The 20,184-nt window shown below is 39.3% G+C and overlaps 1 protein-coding gene across 1 annotated transcript in view; it reads right to left on the reverse strand.

The window, feature by feature from the left end:
* srrm4 (serine/arginine repetitive matrix 4) overlaps positions 1-19,976 on the reverse strand; it is a 61,866-nt gene extending 41,890 nt beyond the window's left edge. Inside the window, exon 1 of the mRNA XM_005743051.1 lies at positions 19,138-19,976. Within this exon, the coding sequence (XP_005743108.1) occupies positions 19,138-19,337 (200 nt within the window). The 5' untranslated portion in view covers positions 19,338-19,976. The remainder of the gene's footprint in view (positions 1-19,137) is intronic.
* Between the last annotated feature and the right edge of the window lie 208 nt (positions 19,977-20,184).

Genomic DNA, 20,184 nt, shown 5'->3' on the forward strand with positions numbered 1-20,184 from the left:
AATTATTCCATTATGCTTAATGTGTAGGAAGGCAAATGCAGTCAAGGCCATGAGGGGATTTATTTAGCCATGTAACCTCTGTTCCTCAGGAAGAAACAATATCTAACTGAACAGGTAAATTCCACACAGCATCTGTCTGCATCCCTCTTGAATATTTATAATTGATAATATTTATTTAGATTAAAAAAGATTAAAACGTGTTAAATATAAAGCGACAGAGAGGTGTACTTGGCTTTGTTAAGCTGTCCAGCTGCAGATGGAAAAAAAAAACCCCATGCCATTATGGTTTGGTACTGCTGGACTGTATGAAGATGTAAAACTTCCAAGCGTTCTGTCCAGACATTCAATTCTTATTTGGAGTTTAAAGTGACAAGTGAATTGAAAAGCATCACAGCCACACCGCCTGAAATTACTGGCTTAATGAAAGAGTTGTCTTATATTTGGCTTAAACCCCATTAAAGGATAATCCTACTAAAAGTCAAAGGTTTTGTTTAAAGGATTCACCATGCAGCATTACCAGCCCGTACGGTGCTAATGTCGAAATAATAAGCGGCATCAACTGTAAAGCGACATACACATATGGTCTTGGATTGATTAGAGGTAATCTGTATATAAACTCAATAAAGTGAATGTAATTCACAGGGTTCACAGTTGTATGGCCATTAAAGCTGATAAACTAATTTCATGCATCGCGGGAAGATTCTATGAAAAAAATATTGTTCAATATATTCAATAATAGCATACCTGTCCTTTAAAGAAACCCAATACCCAACTTTTGTGTGTGTGTGTGTGTGTGTGTGACCCATGTATGTGTTTCTCAAGATATATTTAGACACCTACTAGTTCAATTAGTAGGTTATGCATTGGACAAGCTCTTGCTCATCAGTGCTCTAGCCAGTTATTTTCTTTGAGTTTTGAGTCAGTGTGAAAACAGGAGCCATCAGTAACCATATTTAATGTGTAGGCATACAGAGCATACAGATTTATGAACTATTTTAAGTGCATTATGAAAAGCATTGTTGCTTCATAACATAGCCACACATAGCCAGTAAATATACAATACAAATTACATCTTTCATATTGTTTTCCACTGTACACGACGTATTGGGAAATAAGATATGTTCCAAAATAACCCCGTAAGGAAAAGCCTGTCACATGCTTCAAACATTATTTTGACAGCATATTTTTTGTCACCTTGCTGGCAAACATAGATGTACCCTGAGTGAACTGAAGTACCACCATCACTGAGAAGTGTGCATAGAAATAAACTTGAACCTCTCTTCCTTTTTTTGTCACAGAAATCCTATAAGTACATTTTCCAGAGTGGAAATAACAGCGAGGGAAAGACGAACTAAAAGTGACTCAGGAGTTGAGAGTCCACTCTGTGTTCTCAGGGGAACTAAAGGTTCTGGGGTTTAAAGGAAGGTGAGTCTGATCCTGCAGTATTTTGAGTGGAAGCAGATTATAAAAAACATCAGCAGGTGGATGAAAAGTGACATAAGCTGTATTCATAAAGGGCCATTTTCCACAGTATGGTCAGGAACCGCATACAATTAATACATAACCTTGTCAACGTCAATATGCCTGACTACAGCGAAGATAACTTATGTTATTGATATGAGCCATTGTGATGCACACCAGTAAGTAGATTATTATGAAAAGATTTATCACAGCAGGAAATGTCTGTGGTTACTGCATTTGGTTAGCAATCAGAAGTGAATTTTGAATCAAAGCTGCCATTTGAAACCACTTTCAGATTTAGTTTGTTTTTGGATTATTGAATTGGATTTGAACTGTATGGATGCAGGTAAGTTTAAGGCACCAAAAACCATTCTGCTTTTAGTTCAGTGTTCATATTTCATGCAATAAGGCTGAAAGAGATAACTTCCCATGTTATAGAGCTGGTTTAGGAGATGCCTAGTTTTATATATATGGATTGCTTTCTCCTAAAATTAATGGAACGAGAGCAAAAATCTCAGCAGCAATGCAGCTTTTCAGAAAACATGCCCAGTTTATTTAAAAACCTTCAAAAGGTTTCAAAGTCCAGTTTTGAGTAGATTATTGTTATCAGCAGACCTCTAGCTTCATCTAAATACAATCAGAAAATTGCCCAGATGTGTTTACTTTACAATTAAAAAAAAAAAAATTAGATGTCATTGCAAAACCTTCTCACGTTTCCAAGCAATATTGGACCCCAGGGCATGTGGAATGGGGCTTTAGGGCAGGATCAAAATTGATAGCATAGATTATGACCTGGAGGCGAAGATGGTATATTGCTAAACGGGTATTTAAAAACGACTCCTCCAATCTGACATACTCTCACCTTGGTGGCTGTCAGTCAAACAGTAAGACAGTCTATCAGTCAAGCTGGAAGACTGTCCTCTCGCTTCAAAGTTTATGAGAAAAGATAGGGTGTCTGTGAGATTATTTGTCCTTTCCTATACAGTATTAGCCCCTAATCTCCTGCCTCTCTCGGCCCATTCTCAACAGGATGAGGTGCTGTTAAGGGCACTGACAGATGGAGAGAGGGATAGTGGAGGACTTTGGCAGAGAAGGAGTAAATATGTCAATCACCTGAAGCACTGAGGGGTTTTTCTTGGAGAGGAAGAGAGAAAAGTCAACAAGCCCAAGTTCATTTTCAACATCTATCCATTAAAGGCCTTCGGATTAATACACCAGAACACATGACCCCTGGATATTTATTATGCAGTGTGAGTTTAAATAAAATGTTTTCCTTATCAGCACACATAGTGGTTTGAAATCACGCGCACCACCTGTATCTAAAAAGCTCTGCATTTCAAAAGCATTTTTCATCAAACTGAATAGCGAGGCAAACGTGCAGGAAATCAAGGACTCAGATAAGTGGATTAAAAATAGAAACTATTCTGCTTTTTGACTTTGACGTTGATATCTACATGCATTAAGTTTGCCCTTTGGCCATCATGACAAGGATTATGCCACCAGTCAGGTTCTATTTATTTACTCAAATCATCTTTTGATAGGCCAACCCCCCCACCTTGGATGAATATATCAAACAGAATGAGGGCGTCCTGTTGTTAAATTGTAGCTGACAGCCTAAGGTTCATCACAACATCTAATGTACTGTGCTGTATTCCATTGCAGTAAGTTCTGAAACAATATTCAAATATAGACAATGTAGGTTAATGTGGAAGCTGATTGGATTAGGCAGATGTGCTTTAACTCCAGTCCTTTGGGACATCATGATTATTGCAAACATGGTTCAGAGTTTTTTCTATTTTAAACCTTTGGATTCTTTGCCAAATGCTCCCTTGGTGTATTGCAAGAAAAGCAAAATAAAAGAGTCAAACTTCTAGAACAGTCTTAATAATTTAGCAGTCTTCCTCAGAACTAGGAACTCATTTAGCTGAGCACAAAAGGCACTGGTGCATCGCCCTGGTCGGATCAAAGGCAAAGCATTAATTCGTGGCTTCTCGTTGTAGTCAGATCTGGTGTTTTATTGCAACTAGATTTCTTTAAACTGTCTTCAGACTCAAAGAGAGTGCTGAGACAAAGCAATTCTATTTCTCCTGCAAGGGCACCGCTGAGCCCAAGTTTAAATTGAATGCCCCAAAATAACTGTTTAATTATGTGGCTATCTGAGAGGCTTTCATGTTTTCCAAATGAATCAGGGGGAGTGTGATAACCGATTCTTTCATCGATGTAAAACTGGAAAAAAAAATGTCTCTCAGCTTCTATCAAAAGTGATAGGAAGCCACTGAAATGAGCTCTTGTGCCAGAGACATTAATTAGATTTCTTATAATTAGGTAGACTATCTTCACATCACCCCGATCTGTGCCAGATAAATTTAATTATTGGGCAAATTCTACTCTACCCGCTCTGTCCATATTTTTACAAGGCAGTTCTTCTGAGGATAATAGATGTCTTCGTTTCTATTGGTTTACTTTCAAGGTGTTTTCAAAGGCAAATTTCCATCACAGCAGGCAATGAATCTGTTTGTGCTGGAGAGATTTCATCTGAATGTTGATAATGACCAGTTCTTTCTGAAGACCTGTTTAAAGTAAGTGAACCGAAAATGGATCAACGAGGGGCATATTTTAGCTTTTGTGACCATGATTACATATAAAAAATTATTTTGTTAAATAATATTCAAATATTGACAGCTCTCCAAGATGCTTCTCGGTTACTTAACCTATACTTGAAATGTGTTTGTCAGCAGACAACTGAGATTACGGGTGTATGGGAACTGTAGTTTTCCATGTATTTTGCACAAACTACTACAGGAAATGAATTTATATTTTTATTTGCATACACAAAGGAAGTAGATATTGGATTCTTAGGGGTACAGCTAACAAATCGTTAACTTAAAACCATAATGGTGAGCCCTACGGTGGAACAGATGGGGATCACCAAAGTTATTAGGACTAACTATCTGACAATTACAAATGCACAAGATTTCGCATGATTTTAGAGTCTTTATTCAGAGCAATGTTTGTATGATTAAAATCTCTGTCATCACACCAGCATTGCCCAAACATATTTAATTAGATGCAATGTGAGTAACAAACATTGAACAGACAGTGAAAACAGCAAAACGATAAAAACTGTGTTTTAGTCAGAAGGTTATTTCCTTCTGCAGAAATTGTTCTGGCCCCTCCCTGGCCTTGTATGTGCATAGATGGTAACCCTGAGGCATGGAGAGCAGCAGCAAACCCCCCTGTACAGAATGAAGCACGAGGCAACGGCAACACAAAGGACATTGATTAAGTTAGTGGAAAAAGAGCGGCTGAAGTGGAGGTGGTTTGCAAATCAGCATGCAGAAATATAGCAAGAGCAGCTGCACCACTACAGCTTAAATAGCATGTCCAATACACAAGATCGGCCAAAAAGATATGCAGACTGGTATCGGCTGAGCTATCAGCTGACGTGGGCTGGCACTGCAATGAGCTGATCTTCCAAGATCTCCCAAACTAATGTTAGGCTCACTTTTAAGATTTCTATTAATATCCTGCAAAGTACCATCTCATCAAGTCTTAAATCTACTCAAACAAACTGAGTCACTGACTGAATGAGTCAGCATTGCATTTGCTAAATGGCATCTGCAAAGTAATTTCTGCACTCATGGTATCCAGAGCCACAGATTCCCTTACACTGACCACATTTAACAAATGTCCAATGACTGAGCATTTAACAAGGCTATTACTAAACTTAATTAAGGAAATAAATGAGCCATTCCCAAGAACCCGAGTGACTCAAATACCAATCTCATGGTGTCTGGGTAGTTTGCTGATGTCATGTAAAAATAATAACTTTCCCGAGTTATCTTCTATAGTCTGAAAATAGAAAGTTGCACGACTGACTCACCATTTGCTGAAATCATTTCAGATTGAAAGATCATTCAGTTGAAGTGTGAACGAGAAAGCCAGATAAGATCTCTCTTTGTTTATGCTTGTTTTTTTGTTTGTTTTTAACTTTGCGTTGTCATTTGAAGAAATGATTAGAAGATGATGTTTTTATTCCAGAAAACAAAACTGAACTATTAAATAGTCTAAAAAAAGACGAAGGTATCCATCTATCTTTTCATCTTCCCATTTCTTCGTGAAAGACGAAAATTTTGACTCCACTCTCTTGCATGTCTCTCTTACTTCGGGAACAGCGACAAACCTGTCAGCTCCATTTGTCCTAATCAGTTCTCAGTAAGATGAGCTGGTTACTGCAATGTCAGTCAGAATAACACTCACAATAGGAAGTAGCACACTGGCAAGATAGGTTTTTGAACAAGCCCCCTCTGCACGACTTTCTACTCAGCTTCACTGTCACTCTTTGACCTTGTTACTGACCTTGACATAGTTTCTACTGCTCTGAATCAGCCTCTTGCTTTAGTATTCCTGATCTATACTTGTTCAATATGTCATTAGAGACTGTGTGCCTCTGAAATCTGCCTTGAATCTCTATAGAGCAGCTTCACACATTGCAGTGTAAAACATGCCATGAGAGCTAAAAGCCAAATGTACACTGTAACTAGCCTAGTTTTAATTTAAAACAAACGAACAAACAAAAACAGCAGCAGTTTTGAATATTTGGTATATTTGATGGCTCCAGTTATTTTATTTGACGGCCTCGCTCCTTTTGAAGAGATAAACACATTTAAAAAATATAATAATTACTAGTAGAAAGCTAAAGGGTGACACTTGTGTAAATTTGAAGCATAGTAGTATTTTTTATTAACTGTAGATGTCTTGATGCATGCTCAATCATCCAGGTAAGTACATATCCAAAAGTTGATTCTGTTCATCTCAACGTAGCGCTTTCAGTGGGAGAAACGTTTCATCACTCATCCAAGTGACTTCTTTAGTCTCAACTGACTGCAGGTTTCCTCAAGCTTATAAACAGTACGTTTGCATAATGACTGAAACTAGCACCACTCAAGGAACAATGGGCTGGGAGGTCAGTTAGCTGAGACTGAAGAAGTCACTTGGATGAGTGATGAAACGTTTCTCCCACTGAAAATGTTACGTCCAGATGAACAGAATCAACTTTTGGATATTAACTGTAGATGTTCCTGTAGCTATTCTATAGCTAATTTAACTTTGTAAAAACTTATTGTAGATGAGTGAATGGCACCCCTACCATGACCAGTTAACTTTATGATTGCTTGCTTTCTGTTAAAAAGCTCTTAAGTTTGACCCATACAGTCCTATGTAGAGGCAACTCTCCTTTGTTGGGTACTCTGACAGTGGAGGAAGGTTAAGTTAAGAAAAGGTTAAGATAACGGATAATGCGGATAATTCTCATACCTTCTATCTGTGACAGTGCTAACCTCTGAAGGGTGCTTCATTGTCTGTGACACTGTGTCCTTACACTACATTAAAATCTTCCCTAGAGGAGCTATAACTGCACTAATGACTAGCTGTTATACACTGGGAGTGTCTTAAAATCGGGAAACACTGCTATTGATCAACAATCTGGTCAATCCTGACACAAAATACAGTAATTTTACTGCTTAAAGGTGCTAAAAAATAAATTACTACTTAAAAAGAAAGCAAGCAGCAAAAATGAATCCTAGCTAATCGGCACAAAAGACTACCTTGTTTTAAAAAAATATTATTAGTATTTTGTTATTATGGCTATATATTGAACCGTTCAATAGCATAATGAGGCTAAAGGGCTGAGAATAATAAACTGGAATCATGAGAGGTTTAGTTGTATCTTATCTTAAGGCAGACGTATTTGCTGTTTGAAAAGGTCATTTCTTTGACTGACATGTGCAAAAGCAGCTAAAAACAAACATTTCAGATGTGATGCAACTTCACAGGAACGTTTCTGAAAATGATCTACGTATAAAGCAACCCTGTCTTTCACCTTGCTGAGAAGTTTCATAGTTTTTAAACCTCTTGTCATTTTTCAAGTCACGGGGTGACACCAAAGGTGAGAGCAAGGCCGTGTGAAGGAAATAATGTGGCGAGCCAATTAATTCCTGCGCTACCATCTCTGATTGCATTTGTGACATCAACACTGCCACAGTTTGCACCCTTAACCCTGCATCAGTTATGCAAATGGTGGCAATTTCACATGACTGGCAGACCATCTTACTGAAATGAGGATGGGCAAGCAGCAAAAATGAAAAATGGAGGAGGAGGCTGAGACATGGGAGCCACTCAGCCTTGAAATGATTTAAGTGATGAGAAGTTGACTTTGATAAGTTCGCATTTTAATAATGAATACAATGACTGCTTCGGGGCTCCAGTTACAAAGAAGTAGCGCACTCGGCACAAAAAGAAAAAGACCAACGACGCTGATGGTCAGTCCATGTGAGACGAACCTTGAGTTTGTTTCTGAATGCCTTTTGTGTGAATCTGTGTAGATCTACAGTAAATAAGAGACTCCTGGGATGTTTTTAACACCAGAGTTAAAATTGCTTCTAGAATAAAAGGGAGCTTTGGCCTGTTATCCAGGATTTTTCAGATTTTCCAAAATGGCAACTCTGGCATATGCATACATATTTAATGAGGCTTTTGCTTCAGTGCGATTTTAGAGAGAGAGCGATTTCTGCCTACCGTCATTATGAGTGATTGCACTACCTAATGGCATGTTCCAGTTGGATGTGGTAATAATCTGTCTACCCCTGAAGCACCACTGATGTTATTATGATCAGCTGTTGTATATTCAGAACCTGTCACATTATATCATTTAGACTGAGGGTCTTGGAGTTGTGCTAAAACTGACAATTTTTTCATTATTGATCACCCTGGCCTGTGTCTGCAAATAATGTTTTAAAAAAAAGGGATAGAGTTGCAGTAATATTCACAGACAAATGTATTTTATTCTATTTTGTCTTTTTTCTTTGACGTGATATATTTGAGAAGCTGCAAAAAACAAATTATTCATTTTAAAATAGTTACCAGTTGATCAACTAATCAGTTGATTGACTAAATGCCTGAGCTGTGGTTTAGGGTTTGCTAATATCAGAGTATATTTAGAAAAAACACTCCATTTCCTTTCAGGTAAATTTTGGCAGTAGTGAGACTTCAACAAGAATTCTCTGGTATACTGGTGTGCATCCATGCACATCACTTGTGAATTATTTGATTAATACTAAGACGGTTTCTGGTCACGCGTTTTTTGCCAGTGGTACAACTTTTTAAAAGAAAGATGTAAATAAAATACCAAAATCAGATTTAACCTCCTAGGACCTGGTGTCCACACATATGGACATCACATTTTGGGTTGTATAGACAAAAATATTACATTTTGCTCTACAAGGGCCTGATATCCACTTACGAGGACGTTATACTATCAATAAAGTGAATGTCCTCATATGTGGATCTCCTTTTTCTCAGAAACAAAAATTAGGAAAAAAAAAAAAAAAAATCTGGTAATTCTTTGTTTTTACATTCATCAGGTCGCAATCAGCCCAAATAGCAAAGAGAAATTAAAAATGCATGCCATGAAAGAGTTTGGGTCTTACGAGGTTTATGCACTTCCATCATAAAAGATCATACATTAAATGACTAACCACTTCAAAAATAATACACCATGTGCATGGATCTATAATATGCAGACCATGTGAGCAAGCAGTTTGTGACAAACAATAGAGAGAACACTAAATACCAAATTATCACAGGATATTACAGTCACTGGGAATTCATTGTTTTCCATTTCAACTCCACTGAGTAATTACGTATTTAAAAAAAAACTGCACATGACAATAGCACTTTCACATATATTGCATTAGTAAGCCTTTGCTCACTTACACTTTACATCTGTTTTTGTTTCTCTTTATTCTGTTTGCTGCGGGCAAAGTGATTAGCAGTTAAAGTTGAAAGTTGACTCATACCTTTTACATGTTCAGGGAAATCTCTGGTTTGTGAAGATCTAATAGGCTGTAATGAGCAAGCCGTCCCTCTCTCAGTACCACGCTCATTGGTAATGAATTGCTCAAAGGAATAGGTCATCTCTTACTGTCTGTAAGATTTACTACTGTCCATTTCAACTTGAGCCAGTAGAGGACAAAGGAGCGTTTCACCCCCCTCTCTCATCGGCTATTATGAGTTTATTCAATGCTGTACATTATGTGCCTACATATAATTCAATTCCCTTTGGCCACAACTCAAGAAAGGATTTCTATTCATGGGCTGGAATATGATATTCAGTAAAATGTAATAACCTTTGCTGCTCCAGTGTCCTGAAATGGACAATCTCAAAATGTCACTCACAGAGTCTGCACTTTTATTTCCTTCCTTCTCGCAGTCTTTCTTTTGTCCTTCCCTTTCCTGCTTTTTTTCTGTTCCAACAGAAAGTCATTATATCCTTGCTTCACGCTACTGTTATATTGATTTCTATCACCTTTATTATTACAAATAATAACCATTTCTCCTTTTCATTTCTCATTTTACCCCCTTGCCTCGCTCCATCTTTCTTTCTTTTACAAACAAGTCAATTACACAAAGTGGCTGCATTCAGTGACTCTACACGGCATGTGCTTTTCACATAATGCCGTATACGTTTCGGTAATGTAAGAAACTAGAAGTTAATTTTTGCCCTATACAGCATGATTTGCTTTGACGCTGTTGTGTACTTGCTCCTCAATGTCAACAAAGGATACAGCATCTTCTCTGAAAGCCTTTGAAACAAAGCTCAAAGTAAGTTGAGTCAAAACTTTTCTGTTTTTGTTACCACCTCAAATAGATTCAAGAGGCCAGAACATTACTGAGCCATAGATAAAGATAAGGAACATCTAATTAACTTATTAACTTTTTGTTCTTAAAAAAAAAAAGAGCAAAAAGCAAAAATACAAACAAAATAAAAACACATGTGATCAGACTCAAAGTAGACGTATCAACCAAAGCACTGAAAAATAATTTGCTTTTTTAAAGGAGAATTTACAGATTTTACATTTCAGACATTTTTGTGCATTGCTTATAATTTCCCGCCTTTATGTTTCCATCTGCTACATTTATTCTTGCAGAGCCTGCACTCGGCAAACTGACAAAATCACAAGCACATACTCCAACACACATCTTGTGAACAAGCGACACAATTTACTATGTTAATGGACTTAAATGCCATGAGTCTTTCTAAATGTCAGTGCACTCGATTTTAACATAAAGTAAGTGAGGCAGGTGCAGAATGGATCCATATTACTCCAGCTCAGTGTATTTTGTGCTCGTAAGCAGTCAAATTTCTAATCAGCAAGACAGAAACTTTCAGATTTGTTTTTTTGTCTGTTATCATTATGGAATTAAATCAATTCAAGCATAAAAACTTGGGCTCAAACAAAATCAGTTCCCCCTTCTGTGCTGTTGGAGCAGCAAATTTCCCTTTACAGCATGACAGATTACAGTCTTGCCTTATGTTTTACCCATGCTTATTGAACCTCTACATCTTTGCATAGCCTTAATGAAATATCTATTGTTGTCGTTTTGTCAGCCCTGAGAGTGGGAAAGTAGGCTCTTACAATTACTTTAGAACAATTTAGAAGATGAGTGCAAACATTTTGTGTGGCTTCTGTTGCATCTTATCATTCATTCATTCATTTGGATCCACTAAATTTTAACTTAACTCTACCTTTTTTAGTATTTAGCACCATTTACAAGTAAAAATGCACTCTTGAATGTTTTATTATTGGAACAAAGATACAAATTTTTTCCTCAACAAGTATAAACACACAGGGATAACTACCCAAAAAAAAAAAAATCAATTCTAAGTATTCGTAATTAAAGAGTATTTCTGTGTCTTGTGTTGTTAAGTTTCTATTCACAGGAGTTTGCCACAATGGACAAATCTGCATATTTGATTTGACAGATTGTGATTTGTGTCTCCTGTGACTCTTAAACCAGGGATCTTGTATCTTGGTGATGAACAGATTTAAATTAAATATGTAATTTAAAAAGAAACATGCTCTATGTCATTTACTGGTGAACCAGTCATTTTAGCACAAAAAAAACCCACTTGAATTTTGCCTTTCTAACTAAACATTTATTCCCTGAAAAACTAGAAAAACAATTCTCGACTGCATCAAATCACAATCATAAAAATGCACAATTCAGGATATGACACAGTAGCCAGCAGCTACAGGAGGGAGGGGTGTGGGTGGCATTTTCCAAGCAGAGGAGTTGCCACAGTGGGCGAACTGTGATCCCTAAAGGGAAAATTTCACAGCATCTCTGAGATGATGTAAAGGGTTAACACTCGGCTCTTTGCTTTCATCTTAAAAATGATGCTGTTGCTGTTCAGCTTTGAAGGACTTATCATGTCACTCCCCCTCCTCCCCGTGTTATATGTCAACCTCAATATGTTCTCTCATTATATACCTACATGTGTTTTCATGTGTGTGGGCACCTGGACATGCGAGTTTATTTTTTTTGAATGTTTTGTACTAATGAGGAAAGAATATATAAACACAAGTGGAAGGCCGATCAGAAATACATTTGTACTTTCTCAAGGTTTAAAGCAACTGTTAAGGTGCCGCCAAATCCTTGGCACGCCTGAACAGACCAAAGGGCCAAATCGAAACTAAATTGTCCTTCCTTGTGTTCACGGTCTTTATAACCGCTAGTTCAAGATTTCATAATCAATTCTTTAAAATTGAACTTCCTTGCTGAACAAACTTCCCGCATTCACACATTTATCTAAACTGTCTGCATCACTCTGTCACCGCTGCTGTTGCTCTTTTCAGTTTTATGTTATTTCTGTTCATGTTACAGCCACCTCTTTTATTATCTTCATGTTGCCTGTCAGGCATGGGGAGCAAGACAAAGAACAAGATGAAACAGCAATAATAACACCATATACTGATTCTGTTTAGGTATGTTCCTTTTCACTGCTAGGCTCTTGATGCCTTTGGGGGTTTGAAGAACTCACTCACTACATACAATAATAATAAAAAGGCATGCGTGCATACAGTACGTGTGTGTGTGTGTGTGTGTGTGTGTGTGTGTAGGTGTGTGTGTGTGTGTGCATGGACACAGTGCCTTGAAGGGTTCTCAGTAGCTTGATCCCCTGATTCATAAACTCGAATAAACACACAGTCTTACATCATTTTATGGAGTGTGTCTATGGGGACAAAAAATGACACATTTCCTGGACTCAAATATCAAAGGGTCTTTTGAGCTCTCTGTTCAAAGTGCTGCTTTCAACCTTTATCTCTATCATGCTTACACGATATTAAACATCTATCACAAGTTAGCACACGAGTCCAGCTGTAGTCAGGCACAATCGATAGGTGTGTCATTATAGCTAAACTCATTTCTCACCGCTGCGCTGTGCCTTTAAGTTGCCGAGATGAGGATGAAATTTGGAAATGTCAAAGTGAGCTTTAAAAGCCAGAAATATCACCTTTGAAGTAATTGTTGGGTCATTGGCATTCATCAATAACACCTTCAGACTCCCCAGTGATATATTACAGCCATTTTTTGCTGTAGGCCAGTGAATATATGTCTCATTCGACTTTTAAAGTGGCACTGTTCTGAATGCCAGTTTTTTGGGGGCCTGTTGATAAAGTGAGCAAATTCTTTCATTACTTCAGCTTACACTCAATCCTTCACATTTACTATTAAAACAAAATATGATCTTGAAGCTTTACATTTTTTTACTCCAGACTGTACCCCGGGAGACAATCTGAAGCTTTCAGCCCAGGCTCCCTTCCTCCAATCAGGGGAGGGGATTGCGGTGAGGAACTATTCCTCGACACCAACTGAGGTGTTTTGGTGAGGTGAGGGGTGCATGACCGAAAACCTAACCTCAACCAGAATGTATCCAGCCTCAGGCCACGTCATGCCTGGAGAAGACCCTGGACAAACTAGCATGGATGGATGAATGGATAGATAGCGCAGCAGTACGTTTAAGGGATTAGACCTCTGTGGGTTATTTCCACTATGGATTTCTTATGGCCACTTAATGTAAAAATTATATCAGTAAATATTCTGTATAACTCACTACCTCCAGAAAATGCATGTGGAGGTGTATCCCTTTAAGAACTGGTGCAATTTTTTTTAGATCCTTCTTACTTCAGAGCTACATATCTCATGATGCATCCAGGTCCAGAAGGAGAACTACACAAAGTGGCAAGGAACTACAAACAGAAGTTGGCACTAATGCAGCTAGAAACAGTTTGCCAACCAACACTACACAAAAAAACAAGAACGCAGTGCTAACTACTCAGTGTTGATGTGGTACCTGTGTGGTGCAATAGCATTAGATGCTGCAGTACAAACAGGAGAAACATGCAGAGCTCAGTCGTCAAAAATTCGGCTTGGAACTCGTTGATAAATAAATAAACAAATAAATAAATAAAAATGAGATGAAGTCCAAACTCCAAGCCAGGAAACTCTAGAGTAAGACATCTCAACTATACAGAACTTTGAGGACCTGTTGAATATTTCCTAGTGAATAACATTGTGGTTAAATAGCAAACAGGCTTATCTATATATCTTAGGAAGAGCAGTGAGTGACTTTTTTTTAACTTCTCTCCACCTTTAACAGTGTTTATCTTTTTTCTTTTGTTTTATTATCATCTAGTTATTGTCACTCATGGCCATAGTGGCTGCAGTTAAGCTTCAATTTTAATGGGCCTCAAAATGTCCTCCTTCCTGAAACTATTCTGTACTTCTCCCTCCCTAGCCCAACTCCTGCAGGCTATTATTTTCTCACAAAAGGTAACTGCATTGACACAAATCCTTTCTGAAACATTCTGTATTCCTTGAGTGAAAATAGGATGCAATAAGGCTTTCTATATGCTTTTTTTCTTTTTGGTGACCTCAACTAAACAGTGCATCAGTTTATGTGGTTCAAATGGTTATTTAATTTGCTTATTCACATGAGAGATTTTTAATTCCTCTGGAATTATTTTGATGCTTTCTAAATAGTTCAGCACTACTTGGGAAAAAGGGGAAGTTCTGTACATTTTAGTATTTATGAAACCCTTTTTAAATTCCATTGGGCAAACTCAAAAAGGCTTCTTCCTGAAGACCTCATGTTTTCATGAGATTTCTTCACCCTATTTCATAGCGAACGCAAAGCAATTCATCTGCCAGTAACACGGCCAGCACCTCCTGTCTTAAACATGAAGGTGTTATTTCTTTCCAGTCTACGGTTTTGATTTTAGAGACAGATATTTAAAAAAGTTAATTACAGAACCTGAGAGACAATAAATCTATCATACATGCCTCTATTTATTTAAAGTTAAAACTTGCAGAATTGTAACAAATGTTCCAGCCATCTATTAAAAAGCTAAGAAGGTAGACTTTTTAGATTTGGTAACTTTTTACAGTTTTCTCACACATTTATATTTGTCATATTTTTTTTTATTTTCCCCTTGTATTTGAATCGATTAAAAATCCAATTTACCAATGAACCTTTCTGCTTTTTTTTCTCAGCCCATGACGTAAAAAGAGGCGAGAAACGCGCTGGAATAGTGCATCAAGTGTGAAGCTGCAGAAGGTAGATTGGTTCAAATGGATTTTGGAGTCAGTATCAAATGGGAATCCATTTTGGTGATAAGTCCGATTCCTGCCTGGGGAGCTGGCATCATCTCCCGCTCTCTTGTCAGCATGCTTCAGCAGCCGCATCCTGTGCTCTGAGTAATATGACACAGACACAGAGAGACCGAGTTAACACACACTGAAAAGATACTAGGAGAGGCAAGGACAGAGATACTGATGCGAGGAGAGGAAGACAAGTCGGGTAAAGATACTCTGCAATGAGGAGAGCGGAAGAACAGACACAGATGTACAACGGCAGACAAACCCCTCGTCCGTCACTAAATCATGTTTGTCATTCTCACAGAGAGAAGAAGAAAGAGAGTGATGCCTCGTCCCAAGGGGAGCTGTGACTGTTACTCCTTGATGTTTTCCAGACTCTACAGTATATCCTGTATTTATTCATGCTCCCTCTCTGAGCATTATTATTCCTGTATTTGCTTAAATGGGCGTGGATGCTGTAAGCATTCTTGCCATAGCAATTTAAATCTAAGACATTTTCTTTAGCAAATTGTGCAATTCCAACAGCCAGGAGGTGGACACGCAAACATGAAAAACTCTGAGAGGCTACAAGCCGTCAGACAATCACATGCTATGAACAAACAGCCACTTAATCAAAACAATTTTGAAGAGAAAACAATGACAAACAATATAATTATAACCCGAACTGCCGCTTTATTACAGACAACAGAACGAGCCCACATACTTTAACTCTGCATGTGAACTAGACCAGTGAATCTGTTGAACGAATATCAATTGTTATCTTGTAAATATGCCTGTATCAATCAGGTGTGCAAGAAATTACAGTGCTGGAATTACAAGCATATAACTTTGTAAACTGCAGTCAGTTTGGTCTAATGATCACATCCAGCCACAGACCAACTTTTCATTTTGCAGTTAAATTGCAGTCCACACAATGGCAGAGGTAGACTTATCATATTTCACCAAATCTGGAAATGCAACCTATTGACAATGAGAAAATGCGCATTTTGTTTAAGGATTTGTATTACATTTAAGTGTTAAGTGTAATAAAACTGACCAGCAATGACACATTTTCTATTTTATGTGTTTTCCAGCTTCTTAAATTCATGGTATGGTTGTGTCATGACCAATCTGAGAGGTCAAAACCCAAGGATATGTAAATGCTACTGTTTTTCTGTCACTCAGAAACTACTGTTTCAGCCTTAGATGTAGATTTCAGACCGCACCCGACCCCAGTATTAATGGCATAATAAAAACAAAACAAAACAAAAACACATTAAAGAAGCAGAAGAATTATTGAAGTATTTTAAAATCCAATATTTTGAGTTGTATTCAAACTTAAACTAAAGTTTTGAGGCTGCAGTTAGCTTGCATTGCATTCTGTTTAAAAGTGTTCCTGTTATTTTGTCCATCCTGCTGTACGTTCCCACCGGTGCTGTCAGTGTACAAGCCCCTCCAAACACCCTTTCTCTCTCTTTCTCGTTAAACCAGCATCTGCTGAGGTAAGAGGCCTGAAACCCCCAACCACACACGCATACACACACACCCACACATACTCACACTTCACCCCCTCCCTTTCTTTGCAGTCTCTCAAGCTTGCCATCTGCCACAGAGTTGGACAAGACCCCACTAATATGGCAGCCACACGCACGCACATACACACGCATTACGAGCTTCCACCCTTATTTCAAATCCTCACAACCGCTGAAAAAAACTGCAGGGACACACATGATCGCACACGTATACACACACTCGTGGTCACACGCTATACAACATTAAGTTAGGCATGCTGCATTTTTAATCAGAAGCCCCCACGAGCAACACAGCTTGCAGGGTCATAATGGTTTTGAGACAAACCCTACCCCACTGCATAGAGCTGGTGAACTCCTCCCCTCTTCTGTGTGACTGGCCTGGAGAAGAGGATAGAGGGAGGACAGAGGGACAACAGCGGACTCTAATCACTCCTCTGTGGCTATCTGGCTCCTCCAGCATTTTATTTCAGGAGTTACGGGAGACAGTGAGAGAGAAAGAGGCGAACAGAGAGGAAAGACTAGGATGCCACGAACAGACAGAGACTCGTGCCGATTGAACATGAGGCATCACCCTGTGGCTCTCCCTCAGTCTCTTCTCTTCTTTCCATCTCTGCTTGTTGTACATAATGCCCTCTCGTACTCACTGCAATTGTTCATCACCCCCCAGTTATCCACAGTGAATAATAATGTCTCCTCTTGGAGAGAAAGAGGCAGAGGAGCAAGCCTAAGGCAATGCATTCTGATGGTCTAAGCGTTCCCCAGTCACCCTATGCCTGGGCAAAATCAACAGTGCGGTAGGAAGGGAGCTAGGATGTCCTGCATCCATATTCTCTGGGTGTTGCATTTGTTTGTTTTGTTTTTCTCATTATTTACAATCTGTATCACCCAAGCCAAACTGTAAATATACACAGAGACAGGGCGAGAGACAAACTCTGGACAACGGGGACGCTGCCGTTGTCTTTCACAAATAGACCCAGACGAATTAGCAACATTATGTCTTCTCTGTGGGGACATTTGCTCTCGCCTGCCCCTGCCATGCCGCCATCATCATCACTGTCACCCGGACGGAGCCCGTGGAGGGGCAGAGCCACTTGAGGAAAGCTTCTTTCCTGGTGAAGCTAAAGTTGAATAGACAGCTGGGCCCCGCTCCAGAGTCTCCAGCTATTTCAAAAAGGCTGCTCAGTTCACAGCAGCCAGCCACAATACATTTCTTTCTTTCTTTCTTTTTATGAGAGCGCATTCAGTTTGCTTCTAATTTATTTTGCCAGGTTCCCCAAATAGACTTGAATCTGTCATCTGCACCAGGCTATGGTTGACTGACAGAAAAATTGTGACTACAATTATTTGGTTAGATTGCAGAGCTGGGGCACAGCGGAACAAATGCATATTTGATCACTTTCTTATAATAAAAAGTCTTTTTTTTAATCCATATCCTACAAGCCAATAAAATCTTTTATATCCAAGCCATATGCAGTATTACGGTCCTGCTGTAATAGAAGCCATTAAGGACACATTATTTGATTCACTGTGTCTTTCGCTTGCCTGTGCCAATGTAGGATGAAATGGGCCATTCTAATCCTCATTAACATAGCTAATTTCACATAAGAGAAAGTTGATAGTGGGTGTCAAAACCATTCAAAGGTCACCCAAGCAAGCTACACCATTTGACAGATAAGTATATCCATGTGCCCGTGGCTCTCTGTATGTATGTTTGAACATTTATTCCATTTGTACGTGCCGTTTCAGTTGAAGCAGGGTAACCTCCTCTGATAAATTTGAGAAATAGGCAAAGCAGACAGAACAGTGCCTGATAACATAGATAAAACTGTCAAAGCTAGCAGATGATGGTTGATCATGCAGACAGGAGCAAGGATGGGACAAAAACAAGAGAGCAGAGATATGCAGGAAAAGGGCATCAGACATTCATCCTCCCCTGAAGGCTTTAAGTGCTACAGCTAACCTTTGGTCGAAGGGATGAAAAGGGGGAAGAAAATGTCTAACATGTTGCTCCTTTAACGGAGGCTCTGGCACAGCGCCATGTCACAGGGGGACGAAAGGACAAGTCTGACATTAAAAGCACAAAAAGTGCATTCACGTGACCTTTAAAGGGGTCAGATAATTGAACATCAAACTCTTCAGGCCAGCTGTGTTTGGCTGCGTGACACATGTGGCTGCATACATTAGTGGAGAAAGATCATCCAGATGGCTGGGTGATAAATCAATAACAAAGGCATGTTTGAGCTAGGCTCTTACACGACCTCTTTATTTGCTGATTTGCTGATGTACGGATCAAAAAAATGTCTTGGCAGGTGTAATTTCGCACACATGTTGATTACACAGCTTTTTCAGCTTTCTGTATTACACATTTATCTGTATCCTTACAACAAAAATAAATCCAGGTGCCAGGCGATTAATTAAATGTCTTTGACATTTATATTTTTAAGGCATGTTCTTCTAGAGGAAACTGTATGAACTGGCACTTCTTGTATTTAGAAAGATATGTATATAAAATTAAAGGAAAGTGTGCATCAACTATATCAGCAATAGCTCCACAACCATGTGCTTACAAAGTTTAGGGTTAAAGAAAAATGAGAAGCTTGAGCAAGCGTCCACGTAAGCTGCTGAAGTAATGTAGAAGTAAATACTGCAAACCGTAGATACTTACTCAGTCACTCTCCTACTGGCGGTGATGCTAGCCACAATGACACTCTCTGGTCTTGGGGTGGCCACAGCCTTGAAAGTCCCTTTCCAAAACTTCTCAAAGAGCTGCTTCTCTTCCAGCTGGAAGGTGGTAGTGCTTCCCTGAGATCCCAGGGACAGCGAGGCGCCACAGGGACCAAGCTGGAGTGAACGTGGGGGCTGCATTTCTGCTTCTTCGCTCCAAACTGAATCACCTTCAGTCACTCACCCGACAGTCTCCCTTCACTCTCATACAAACGTGCGCACACACGATACTGGTTGTTGCTCAGGAACTGTCCAAGTACTGAATCAAACCGAGCAGAGTGCAGCAGATGCTTTGCTCCGTCTTCTCTTCTCACAGCAGCAGGTCAATGTGTCAGCGCGTCTGTCTGCTCTTCACTCTTGAGCGGGAGCGTGCGGAGAAGGACAAAAGCTGACCCTCTCCAACTAGAGACCGGGTATTGTTCTCCCAGATGAGGAGGGGTAATGGAGATTGTGTTTCTCTCTCCGCCTCTCCTCTTCTGTCACATCTGCTGCTCTTTGGGATGGGGTCTGGATTGGGTTTGGAAGCCAGAGCGCTCCTTTTTTTCCCTTTCGTCAGCTTCACACAAAATTAGGCATTCCTTGACAATAGATGGAGCATGCTTCAGTCGTGAGAAGTGAGAGACCTTGTGCTTTTCTTGCTGCTAGAGTGCAGCGTTTTAGTATAGAGATAATTGTGCGCCCACGCGCACAGGCTGAGGGTTGAGCGGGTGTCGAGGCAAGTGTTGCGGCGTGTCTGAGGGCAGGCGTATCTGTAAGTTGGAGAGTGGGTATGCCAGAGTGTGTGAGTGAAAATCGAGTGAGAAGCTCAGCTGAGAGTGGGTTGTTTTGTGTCTCTCAGCATGTGACGTCAAAATTGGGGGCTGGACACTGAGTAAAGGGGACATCCTCCGTCATCCTCTCTCACTCCCTCGCTGTGGTACTCTCACTCTTCTAAACCCTTGATTAGATTCACTTTTCATTTTTTTCTCTCTCGCTCCGTTTCTTTTAA

The sequence above is a fragment of the Pundamilia nyererei genome, unplaced genomic scaffold (genome assembly GCF_000239375.1).
Source record: "Pundamilia nyererei isolate P.nyererei 1_Seehausen unplaced genomic scaffold, PunNye1.0 scaffold00127, whole genome shotgun sequence".
Lineage (NCBI taxonomy): Eukaryota > Metazoa > Chordata > Actinopteri > Cichliformes > Cichlidae > Pundamilia > Pundamilia nyererei.